Below are 12,010 nucleotides of genomic sequence, written 5' to 3'. Positions count from 1 at the left end.
TTGCTTTTAACCAGGGCTTTGAAAATATTAAGACAGTTCTCTAATTTCGCTTGGGAGTTTGTTGTAAAAACGAATACAATTTCCATATAAGGAGTGGTTTATCTTCTGGAGCCTGGTTGGTCGTTACGTAATGGTGACGTTAACAAATATTATATTAAAAGGTGTGCCTTTAGACAAGGTTCCGAAGATCTACTGGCTGCTTTCTCCCTTGGAATAGCTAGAGTAATCCTTTGTCTGTGGTAGCTTCCATCTCTTCGTTCTCCTGTGATGTCGACCAACCTTTTAGCTATGGGTTTGTATTGTTACTTATATTGTACCTTTAAGTTTCTATTTTTTATAGTCTTTAAGACAAATTTCTCACCATTTTGTCTGGCAAATTGTGCCAACCTTTGAAAGCGAAAACATTCATGTACCATAGTCTTGCAATTAAATTATTGTTAAGCAATTTTAAGTTGCTTGATACATTGGCTTTATTTGATTTGAAGTTTCAAAGAATCTGGATAATTTATGATGATGAATGGCGAGAGTGCCATTTGCAATGATATTCACGATTCGGGTACAGCTAAAAAACGGAAGATTTTAAGTGTTTGCTACTTTAACTGCGGACTAAAAAAGATTTTGATTAAACCCAAAGAAGCATTCAGGGGGTATTTTAAGGTTTTCGCAGTATGCTAATAACTTGCATTATTATCTATACGTTAATTGACCGTTGCATACAAGTGTTCAGTGTTTTTAGTTTTATTTTTAATACCAAACAAAAATAATGCATAACTTATATTAACTAATTCTGAATTAAGACGGTTTTAAATACTTCAACGTTTGATTAATAATATAAAATATTAAAAAACACGAAGTTATACTTCTTTAGCATGACACGACAAAAATCTTTTTTAAATATTATCTTTCGCCTTATACTATATCTGTAGAAAAAATAACACCAACAATAGAAAAAAGGTATTTAATACATGGAATGTTTATAATTATAACGCGTTATATAGTTAAATAAAGTATATTTAAACACAAAAATATATTTCTACCTAATTAAAGAAGACATTTTTTCTTTGTTGACTATGCTTACTTCAGGTTGTCGGTGACAGTGTGCGCGCGCATCGTAAAAATTAAATCTCATCCCTATCGCGCTAAAAGATGTATAACTTCAAATAGTTAATAACGTAATATTCTGTAACATGTATAATTGTAGGCGAAATGAGAGGTTTAAAGTTTAAGCTTATTCCCCGTAACATCACCGTAGTTGTCTGGAGGGGGTTGCCTTAATCTCCTGCTGGTTCTAGTGGTAGGGTGACTGTAAATTAAATATTATTATAATTCTGAACAGCGATAATTTAACGCCACTATATAAGTGATTTCTAACCTTTTTCAACGATGCGATGTTAGCGCTACTAAGTGACTTCTAATCATTATAATTTTATTTTTATAAAAATATAATACTTCCTAGGTACAACAGTGCAAAAATGCCGTGTCAATATTTTTGTAGATATAGGCGTCAGACTAAACGCTAAGACTCAAGCCAAGAAGACAATACCATCTGCATCACCTCGAAATCCGTCGTTCCACAACTAATTTAGTTTGTGCAGGGCACTACCGATATGTGGAACCAGCGGCGCACTGAAGTCCAAGTTCCAATGTGACTTAGGGTCCTTCAAGAAAAGAGTGTAACAATTTTTAACATTAGATGAGCCTCCTGCGCCGTAAAAAAAAGGCAGATGCCTGTCAATTGTCAATACGACAGGTGGCGAATAGAGAATACACGCCTATATTTAATTATTAAATAAAGCCAAACATGTTTTTATATATTCACAGAAAATACATTTTCTTTTAGTTTTACTTTATTTGCACAAAACCAATACGATAATATCGAGAACGATTATATATAATATACTCGATATCGCTACTAAGAACTCTCTGCGATATCAAGATAAGTGTACCAATTCATAAAAGGCCAGCAAAGCACTCGCGAGCCCTTGACATTGCGAGTGTCCATGGGCGGCGGTGTCACTTAGCATCAGGTGAGCCTCCTCTCCGTTTGCTCTATAAAAAAAACGTTTGTATAGAAGACAGCATTCTTGTATCGGAAACAACGTTGGTGTTTGGCGCAATTAACCCGAAGAACCCCAGTTCTAGGAAAATACTTGGGTTCACAATCGACTGGTCTTAATCACCAAAATCCTTTTCTACGATTTCTTTCCGTTGCCACACTTTTTCATACATAAATCCTAGAGGAGCAAAAATGGTATGCGCATTGCGTGTTTAAATTGCGAGCTCACCTTAATTGGAGTCCCTATTGCTCTATAACAAGGCAAATGAAAGCTCAGACGTGGCTCCAACGTAATCGAATAACATCTGCAATTTCACCTACATGTTTTATTTTTATCATGATTTATGCCATATTCTAGTTTAAGTTGTTCGAGGTAAAAGAAATATATTAAACAAAGTCGTCAGTTACACCACTTATAACTCAAGATCGGCTGGACTTTTTTGGCGGATTCTTCTCCTATCGGATAAGAAAATAAATAAATTAATTTTACGAATGCAAACAGCATATGATGCCATCTGTTGACAAAACTACGCATCATTTTACATCGAATTCGTGTCAGTTCCAGAAATTCCGATCTTGAGGTGATGCATAACCAGGCTTTGATCTTAATTGAGGACATAATATTTTGTTACCTCATAAAAAATGTTGTGTAGCAGAAAGTGCTTTAACATACAGTATAGTAATAATGGCTAGCAAAAACAGGCCTAATGTGAAAAACATTCTTTCGCAATGGCAAGCAATAAAACATTTCTGTATTTGCAACAAAAGTAGTATAAATGTTAATTGTTATTACAACCGTTATTATTATGTAATGATAATAATATAATGAAATCTTAAATTAAGTTTTACTAAAGTTAACACGATTTTATTAGACTGTTAGGCGGAACGAAGTTAGCCGGGTCAACCAACTAGGCTAGTTGTAGGAGCGGTCTTAATTTAGTTGTTAAGTGTTTGATTCTCAGTCCTATGTCGTGGGTTGATTTGCCTGTTCACAAATATTTACTTCAATGTGGAAAATACTTGTTTAGACGGTCAACGAAAATATGGCATATCGAATGCCCAAAAATAGATATGTATAAAGGACGTGGTCAGGATGTTAGCACCATGCCCTAGGACTACTGGAATTTATGTAGTACATCATGACACTCGTATAAAATTCCATGAATTACTACGATTTTCATAAAACAATAAAGATTTACATTATTGAGTGACAAATAAATTCGTAGAAGATTTAGATTAGGACTAGTAATTCTTAAGGGAATGATGAATGATAGAGCTGATAATTAAGCATCGACGGTTGAAATTAAAGCCAGTCTCGAACTGAATTTAGAACGAACACGCAGCTTTAATTGCGACAAGGAGGGTTACTCTGAAATAAAAGATAGTCTTCGAATTGTATTCACTAGTTGCAGTAATCTCGCTTAGTTTATAATGATTTCAAATTTGTAGTTACGAATGTTATTAGAAAAGTTTACTGGGAACATAGATTAATTGAAAGCATATTCAAATGACACAATAGATTATTGCGATATATTTTAATGCAAATTTAAGGCGAGACTCGAACCAATAATCGTATCTATCAGCGGTTTTTTTCTATATTACGTATTACGTAATACACCTACTGGAGTTTCTTAACTGGATTTACTAATTGTGACCTAAGTGTATAAACAAATAGTCGAAATTCGTTTGAGCAATCTAGGATGCCGTTTTGATTTCGGTATGCGCAAATTACTTTTTGCATCTCTTCCACTCAAACATTTATTTAGATGTAATGTTTAACACACTTTTTGAATGATGGTATTAGAAATACATAACATTTAATTATTGTATGTAGTTTTATGACGTAATTAAGAAGAGGAAAATAGTAGATTTATCATAGGCAATTGAATTAAACTCGTTACTAAGGTGTTACGATGTATGATGGGTGGCAATGAGACGCTTCAGTTGCTAACAGCGTTAATCTGTAGCCAGAAGTTACAAAAGTTAATTTTCCCTAGTTGAAATAATTAATCTAGCATATTGAAATACTGTGTAAACAAATTGCAATTCGATATATTTGTTTTTGTTTCGGGTGGAGGATTACTAAAATGGAACAATTTTTTATTTGTAATTCTTGGTAATTTAAAGGATAGATAGAGGTAGAGTTCAATGCCAGTTCTTCTCTTCCGTTCTACGCCTCTAATTTGAGAACTGGCAGATGCAGTTTTAATTTTTCTTATTTCATAAGTCTATATTTTTATAAACATGGTCGATAAAAGCATCTTTCTGATTCTCTTCATGTTATTGATCTGAGTACGTTTTTTAATTATGAATATATATTTAAGTATCACCTAATTATTATTATTATTATTATTTTTCGCTTTACTTTAACTATGCTTGAGAACCAGCAAACGCTGTAAAATTTGTTAATTTTGGGTTTGTTAACTAACTTACTAGCTCTGAATGTAACTAGATATGATAATAATCTATGTTAATAAGTTATTATATATTATATAACAACTTAATATTTTTAAATTTGAATGGCATATATTTGAAATGAAACATTTGTGAATTGAGAACTGCGTGGCCCTAGGTCAAACAATTAAAATTAAATGTGTTTAAATTTAAGTTTATGTTTAAATATGGTATGGTAACATAAATTATACGAATATAAAAACACAAATTAATAAATAAATACTTTAATTCATAACAAGTAACAATTACCAACGGTGGTTGTAGACAGCTCTGCCGCCGTAATCGGGGCGACGTCCAGAAATTTGATCGTAGGTGCCTTGGAGTGAGAAATCGCCGTTCTTACCAACTGGCCATTTTCCACCACCAGACGCAGACCACTGTAAAAAACCAAGATGAGTTATTTGTTCTGAAAAACTATTTACAATATGAGAAATTAAAAAAAATAAAATACGTTTATTTTGGAACATATGATCATCAAGGTATCACTTATTCCACGTCATTAAATTCGAACCTGTAGGCATCCCTACTTATCGGCAAATACTACTGGTATATCGCAATTTACATACAATAAATAACACATTCATTATAAATAAACAATTTGTAAAATCAGCTAATCTATAAATTAAATTACATACAGAAGTGGGTCCATGAATCTGTTTGCTGACATCCAATGATGCAGCAGCATTGGAGTTTTGCCAGTTCAAACCTCCACCGAGGTGAGAGGAGTCGCCAAGAGGTCCCAGCACTCGGGTACCAGATAACTGACCCGTTAGCTTTCCTCTGTGGTCATCGAAGATCTGGTGTTCATATCCTCCTTTACCCTAAAATATTTCATTTTATTAGAATATATATCTTAATATATATAAATCTCTTGTCACGATGTTTGTCCACGATGGACTCCTAAACGACTTAACCGATTATAAATTAAATTGGCACACCGTGAGCAGTCTGGTCCAACTTAAGTGATAGCATAACTTAGATCTTTAATTACAATCGCAATTTTATGTTATTGCAAATTATTTGATACAATTGTAACAGATGGCGCTATTTTAAAAGTACCAACGTTTCACTAAATTCTCCTACCGTTTCCTTTGAATAGTTTACTACTATGTGATTAACAAAAACCTTAGCTACAGCAACGCTTGGCCGAGTCTGCTAGTATTATATATAGAGTCATGACAACTGAAACTGAGATGATGATGTCAGAGATGGCGACTTTAAAAGAAATTTATAAAAATATTTCGAATTCCTTCCTAATCTTTGCATGTAATTATTTAAAATATTTCTTTATCTGACACTAAAAATAACACAATACTTATACAAGATCGTAGCGTTTTTTAAAATTGTTGCCAATCAAAAAAGTAAATGAAAAAAAAATCTACTATGCAATGTCGGAAATGACAAAAGATGGCGCATTTAGTCTGAATACTAAAATTTTTAAAGTACAAAAAAATCGCTTTTAGGCTGACGTTGATTTATGGGACAAACTGTATAAAATATTTGATTTAGATTTTTTTTAAATAATATTTAATTATAATACTCACGAATAATCCATTGTCATTGGCTCCAAGGGTTCCAAAAACTTTACCATTATTCCCAACTTTGTGGTCTAGTGTGAGGTCACGGCGTACCCTCATTTGAGGTTCTAGGTACCCTTCTGGGTAGCTAAGGCAAATTCTTAATTAGTTAGGGTAAATGAATTTAATTTAATATTTCTTAAGAAACTTTATAGTAATATAACAAACAAATAAAGAATTAGATTGTAACAAGCAAATAAAGAATGTTCAAAATTCTTTAAATATTGCTTACCCATCATCAACGAGTTCCACGTAATATTCTTGTGCTGCCACTGCGCACACAATCGCAAATAATACACAAAGGAACTTCATTTTATCTGAAATATTAGAGAACCAAATGTTGACCACACCAAAACCAAATGTTTGAACCAATTAATGGTCATCTTTTTAGAAAATATTCTTGACTTAAATAATATACAAGTTTGAATAATCAAGTTCTTTGCTCACACATCAAAACTTTCAAGCAATGCAACTCTTTTTAAATGAAAAAAATCATAACCTAGCCAACCCGTGAACATATTTAGTGCATTCTAGTTATAAAAAAACTAAACTTTTAATCAGTACAATTTTGCGTAGTTACTTGTAATACTTTCGAATCATTAAATATCAAAGCTTAAATATAAATTACGAATATTTACCTGTTAAACTTAACAATATCACAGTTCTACTCGTAGTAATCACGAAGAAATGATATCTCTCCCTTGATGCTCCATGTTTATATACTAAGCATTCATGCCTAGGTTCTTCCCATCTCCCAAACAAGTGTTCATTCCTTGAGTAAATCCCCTGAGAATCATAAAGCGCGCCCGCAAACTTTGATAAGAAGTTATTTGCATCTGTTATCAGTAATTGTATTTTATTATTTGGCACACTCGTGTTATTTTTGTTATATATAGTTATAATAGTTCTATTCTACTACAAAGGTGCAGGTTTGGTTTCGGTCTGTGATATATATATAAGACTAGCAATATCCCGCGGTTTTACTCGCATGTATACCGATCTCGTGGTAGTGGAAAAACTAAGATGGACAAAAATATATCTATATATATTTTTGCCATCATACGTTTTTTTACTTAGTTTTCTTAGTTTTTAATTACAGTCTTTCAGATTATTAGATATACTTACATTCATTATAATCTAATTAATTTACACATTTACTTTACAACGAATATCCAATACATTTTTTAAATTAAAAACATCACGTAGAATGACCAAAATTTGTAAATTTAAAAAACTCTTCTGTTTAGCATCTTTAGCTTGATTAGTAAAAAATTGTAAATAATAATCAAAATGCATAATTTTCTTCTATAATATTAGAGAAAAGATTTTTTTGTAGAACTTCTGTGTCTTAAAACTTCCATATACACAACATTTGACGTAATTTTGTTTTGTGGCAGCAAAATTTTCATTATTTGGGGTTCCGACTCTGGATAATGGGTGAAATATTATCTTATATATATTAATATGTTTTATAAGTATTATACAGGTACAACATTTTTTTGTTCTATCATAAATACTTACTAATAGCGCACGCGATGACAGCTTTTTGAGGGACAAATTTTTCACACCATATATATTATTGCATTATTATCCCTATTTTTTTGTTGAAACTGTAATATAGCCTATGTCAGTCAGTAAAGTTGTTATAATATAAATATAGACAGGCTATCGTGATTATTGGCGTTTTTTGGTCTGGCGTTTCAGATATTTTACAAAATTATCAGGAAGCCTAGAGAGTTCTAGTGCAAATAAGTATTGATATTGAAATTAGAATCCTGGTCTACTATCTGCTGAATGTACCTACCGTACCTCATGAACCAGGAAGCCAATAATGCCATATCATTCGAAGATTGTCATGTCCTTTCAAATTTATAATTTAACACTAAAAATGGGGGAGGCCTTTGCCCGTGGGCACACAGAATCAGTTATCGTAGATCAATAAAAACAATAGCTATAATATATATATTGATTCTGATATAAGGCTATAAATAAATAAATAAATCAAAGCATGCTGCACGAATCTTAGAATCACGATTGAAAGCCAAAAATCTGTTTGATCTAGAATCTAGATCATTTTCGTGGTAATCGTGAAAAAGTACACACAGTTACATAGTAGTTTTTTTTTAAACATGGATGCAATGTGAACGTCAACAAACATTACCTTGATTCCCACATTGACTCTTTTCTTGAAATTCTTGGAGCAGTCAGCAAGGAACAGTGAAAGTGGTTCCATCAAGACATAAAGGAGATGGAGAATGTTACGAAGGAACATAAGATATTAGGAGGCACTTGCTTACAGAAATCCAAAAAAAGAATCCTACGTACAAAACGCAGTTTTCAGGGAAAAAAGAACGATTTGTCAATTTGTCATTGTTTGTTATGAACAACTGTATTTAGAAGTGTAATTTTCTAATATATGTCTAATATATATAATAAAACAATCTTAATATTTTTGACAGTTTCTATAAAAATCTTCAAGCACACTTCTTGAAAACCTGACGTGCTGAAAAGAAACTAAACTGAGATCAGGTCTAACTGAGGTGGGTTCTATATACTATAGGACCTATTAAATTTAAAACATTTTTTCATGAAAACATTATAGACTGTGTGTGTGTGTGTAATATATAAATGTAGCATATTAAATATACCACGTTTATTTATTAAAGTAATGTGAAATAGCTATTAAAAGTTAACATATCCGCTTTCACGTGTAAAACAAACATACCCAAACATTTTAATTAAACCCCTAACTAATGGGTTTCGGTATATGATGGGGGCAAGCAAGACGCCTCAGTTGCTAACTACGTCAAAGTTTAGCGAGAAGTTACAAGAGTTAATTGCAACTAGTTAAAATAAATTATCTAGTATATTGAAATACTTTTGAGCAGCTGCTTAAAGCAGTGTTGGCCTAGTGGCCTAAGCATGCGACCTGAGGTCGTAGGTTCGATCCCCGGCTGTGCACCACTGGACTTTCTATGTGCGCATTTAATATTTGCTCGAACGGTGAAGGATAACATCGTGAGGAAACCGACATGTCTTAGACAAAAAGTCGACGACGTGTGTCAGGCACACACTTAAAAATGATTATGAAACAGATTCAAAAATCTGAGGCCAAGACCTACATAGGTTGTAGCGCCACTGATTTATTTAATTTATGATATGAACAAAAATCACAAATGAGCATTTAATGTCAAAGTAGCTTAAGAAGAAAATTAACAATTTTGCTCGTATAAGGTCCTCGGTCTGTAAAGGAAATGGGAACTAGGAGTGGTTTTAATAAAATGTAGAAGTATAAAAACACAAATTAATCAATAAATAATTTAATTCTTAATAAATAACAATCACCAATTGTAGTTGTAGACAGCTCTGCCGCCGTAATCGGGGCGACGTCCAGAAATTTGATCGTAGGTGCCTTGGAGTGAGATATCGCCGTTCTTACCAACTGGCCATTTTCCACCACCCGACGCAGACCACTGTAAAAACAGTAAAAATACTTATTAATGATCAGGTTTGCATTACATGATAATAAGGCAAATTGAGTTTTTTTTTTAAATTTTACAATACAAGACATTAAATACTAGTAATTAGTATATATCAAATTACATACATTCATTATAAAGAAAACTCTTGTTACAATTAGCTGCGCATCACAAATACTGAATTGTTTAACGGAATAGGAATAGAAATTATTAAACTCTGTATTATATTATTCAAAGTCGTAACATGAAACGATCATTGTTTTGGTTTGAAAAGCGACTGAAGAAAATATATCAACGAAATCGACTCAAGTTTCTATAAATCAAATGACATACAGAAGTGGGTCCATGAATCTGTTTGGTGACATCCAGGGAGGCAGCAGCATTGGAGTTTTCCCAGTTCAAGCCTCCTCCGAAGTTGGAGGAGTCTCCAAGAGGTCCCAGCACTCGGATACCAGATAACTGACCCGTTAGCTTTCCTCTATTGTCATCGAAGAACTGGTGTTCATATCCTCCTTTGCTCTAAAATATTTTATTTTGTTAAAATCAAACAACCCATGAATGTACATTTGTTGTCATAGTGACTTTTATTGCAATATATAAAAATAACCTAAAGGGTTCATTATATTTATACAGGTGTCTAAAACTGACACGGATTTTTAAAATTGTTGCCATTAAAAAAAGGAATGAAAAAAAAAATCTACTATGCAATATTGTAAAAGACATAAAAAGGAGAATACTTAGTACAAAAACTATTATCACTCCATGTTGGGCTGATATTGATTTATAGGACACCTAGTGTACTTTAATAGTTCAATTTGATTTGACATTAAATCTAGGAAGTATGTTTAATAAAATTACTCACGAATAATCCATCGTCATTGGCTCCAACGGTTCCAAAAACTCTACCATTTTCCCCTACTTTTTGGTCTACTGTGAGATCACGGCGTACTCTCATTTGAGGTTCCAGGTACCATTCTGGGTATCTAAGGAAAAATCATAACTAGTAAGGGTAAATGTATTTAATTTAATATTTCTTAAGAAACTCCCTATATAGTAATATAACAAACAAATAAAGAATTAGTATAGTAACCAGCAAATAGAGAATGTTCATCGTTAATTATATTGTATATCTAATTAGTTTAAAACTAGCAAAACTCTTGTGCACTTTAAATATTACCCATCATCAACAAGTTCCACGTAATATTCTTGTGCTGCCACTGCGCACACAATCGCAAATAATACACAAAGGAACTTCATTTTATCTGAAATATTAATTGTTATTAAATTTAAATCATCATTATTTTATTTATTATACTAGGCAAAAACAATGCTTGAACAATATAAAATATAGAAATGAATGTTTACTTGTTTACACATTAAAATATTATGAAACCTTTCTAGGCAACCCGTGAAAATATTAACGTTAATAATGTTACAAATAATCAGGGCCTAAATTCCGTAAAATATTTTCAATGATCACAAAACATTTAACTTCATTGTCGCTTATAAATACTGTTTTATGATTTAATTACTTTCCAAATCAATGAAAATTCTAAGCAGAAAAATGAATTACAAATTCACCTTTTAAACTTAGTATCTTAGTATTAATATCACAGTAGTAAACACGAAGAAATGATATCTCTTCCTTACTGCTCCATGTTTATATACTAAACTAAACAGCCCAAGGGATTTCCAACGTCCGAACAAGAGTTCATACCCTGAGTAAATCCCCTTAGAATCTAAAAGCGCAGGCTGAAGTGCGTCATCGCATCTTCATTGATAAGAACTTATTTGCATCTGTTATCAATTATTTTATGATTTAGCACATTATGTAAAGTCTCGTATTCTTTAGTATATAAACATAATTATTGGTTCATTGTTTACATACATAATCATCATAATATACATAACTTAACCGTAGGTTAAGGCTACTATACACTACTACAAGTCGACGACGTGTGTCAGGCACTGGAGGCTGATCACCTACTTGCCTATTAGATTTAAAAATTGATCATGAAACAGATTCAGAAATCTGAGGCCAAGACCTAAAAGAGGTTATAGTGCCGTAGTAAAAACAGGTAAATGCATATAATGCATATTTATACAATAAATGTAACTAATTCTTCTCATAATATTAGGCTTGAATGTGGATTTGTTTTAACTACAAATTCCCAAGTGAAATTAGAGAATGATCACTGAATAAATTCAAAGCTCTCGTTAAACGTAAATTTATTAATTATTATTTGTATAAAATTAACTAATTTTTAAATGATCCCAATCCTTGGGATTGATTTGCTCCATTTTGAACAATCTTTATGACTCAAAACTTAGCGATTAAGGGTGGTATAGGTTATTGCCAGTTCTTCTTGCCCGCTCTACGACATTGACTTGCGTACTCGTTGTAAAAGTAAATTTAGAATTAATTTAACATCTTTTCTGTTAAC

At 32.2% G+C, this 12,010-nt stretch overlaps 1 protein-coding gene across 3 annotated transcripts; it reads right to left on the bottom strand.

Annotated features, from left to right (window-relative positions):
• Positions 1-4,718: 4,718 nt before the first annotated feature.
• On the bottom strand, positions 4,719-11,256 carry LOC111000608 (gloverin). 3 transcript variants are annotated; one of them, XM_045632081.1, is made up of 5 exons: positions 11,148-11,251; positions 10,744-10,828; positions 10,429-10,549; positions 5,146-5,331; positions 4,719-4,887 (listed from the first exon to the last, which is right to left on the bottom strand). In XM_045632081.1, the coding sequence occupies exons 2-5, from the start codon at positions 10,821-10,823 to the stop codon at positions 4,756-4,758; spliced, it is 519 nt and encodes a 172-aa protein (XP_045488037.1). In that variant the 5' UTR covers positions 10,824-10,828; positions 11,148-11,251; the 3' UTR covers positions 4,719-4,755. The 3 variants fall into 3 exon arrangements, with proteins under 3 accessions (XP_045488037.1, XP_022125805.2, XP_022125815.2); XM_022270113.2 differs by lacking the exons at positions 10,429-10,549; positions 10,744-10,828; positions 11,148-11,251 and adding exons at positions 6,055-6,175; positions 6,320-6,404; positions 6,726-6,854; XM_022270123.2 differs by lacking the exons at positions 4,719-4,887; positions 5,146-5,331 and adding exons at positions 9,392-9,560; positions 9,900-10,085 and having other exon boundaries at positions 11,148-11,256.
• Positions 11,257-12,010: the final 754 nt, after the last annotated feature.

Source organism: Pieris rapae, chromosome 18, assembly GCF_905147795.1.
Source record: "Pieris rapae chromosome 18, ilPieRapa1.1, whole genome shotgun sequence".
Classification (NCBI taxonomy): domain Eukaryota; kingdom Metazoa; phylum Arthropoda; class Insecta; order Lepidoptera; family Pieridae; genus Pieris; species Pieris rapae.
The sequence above is the reverse complement of the archived record's forward strand: the minus strand, read 5'-3'. Positions and strand labels throughout refer to the sequence as shown.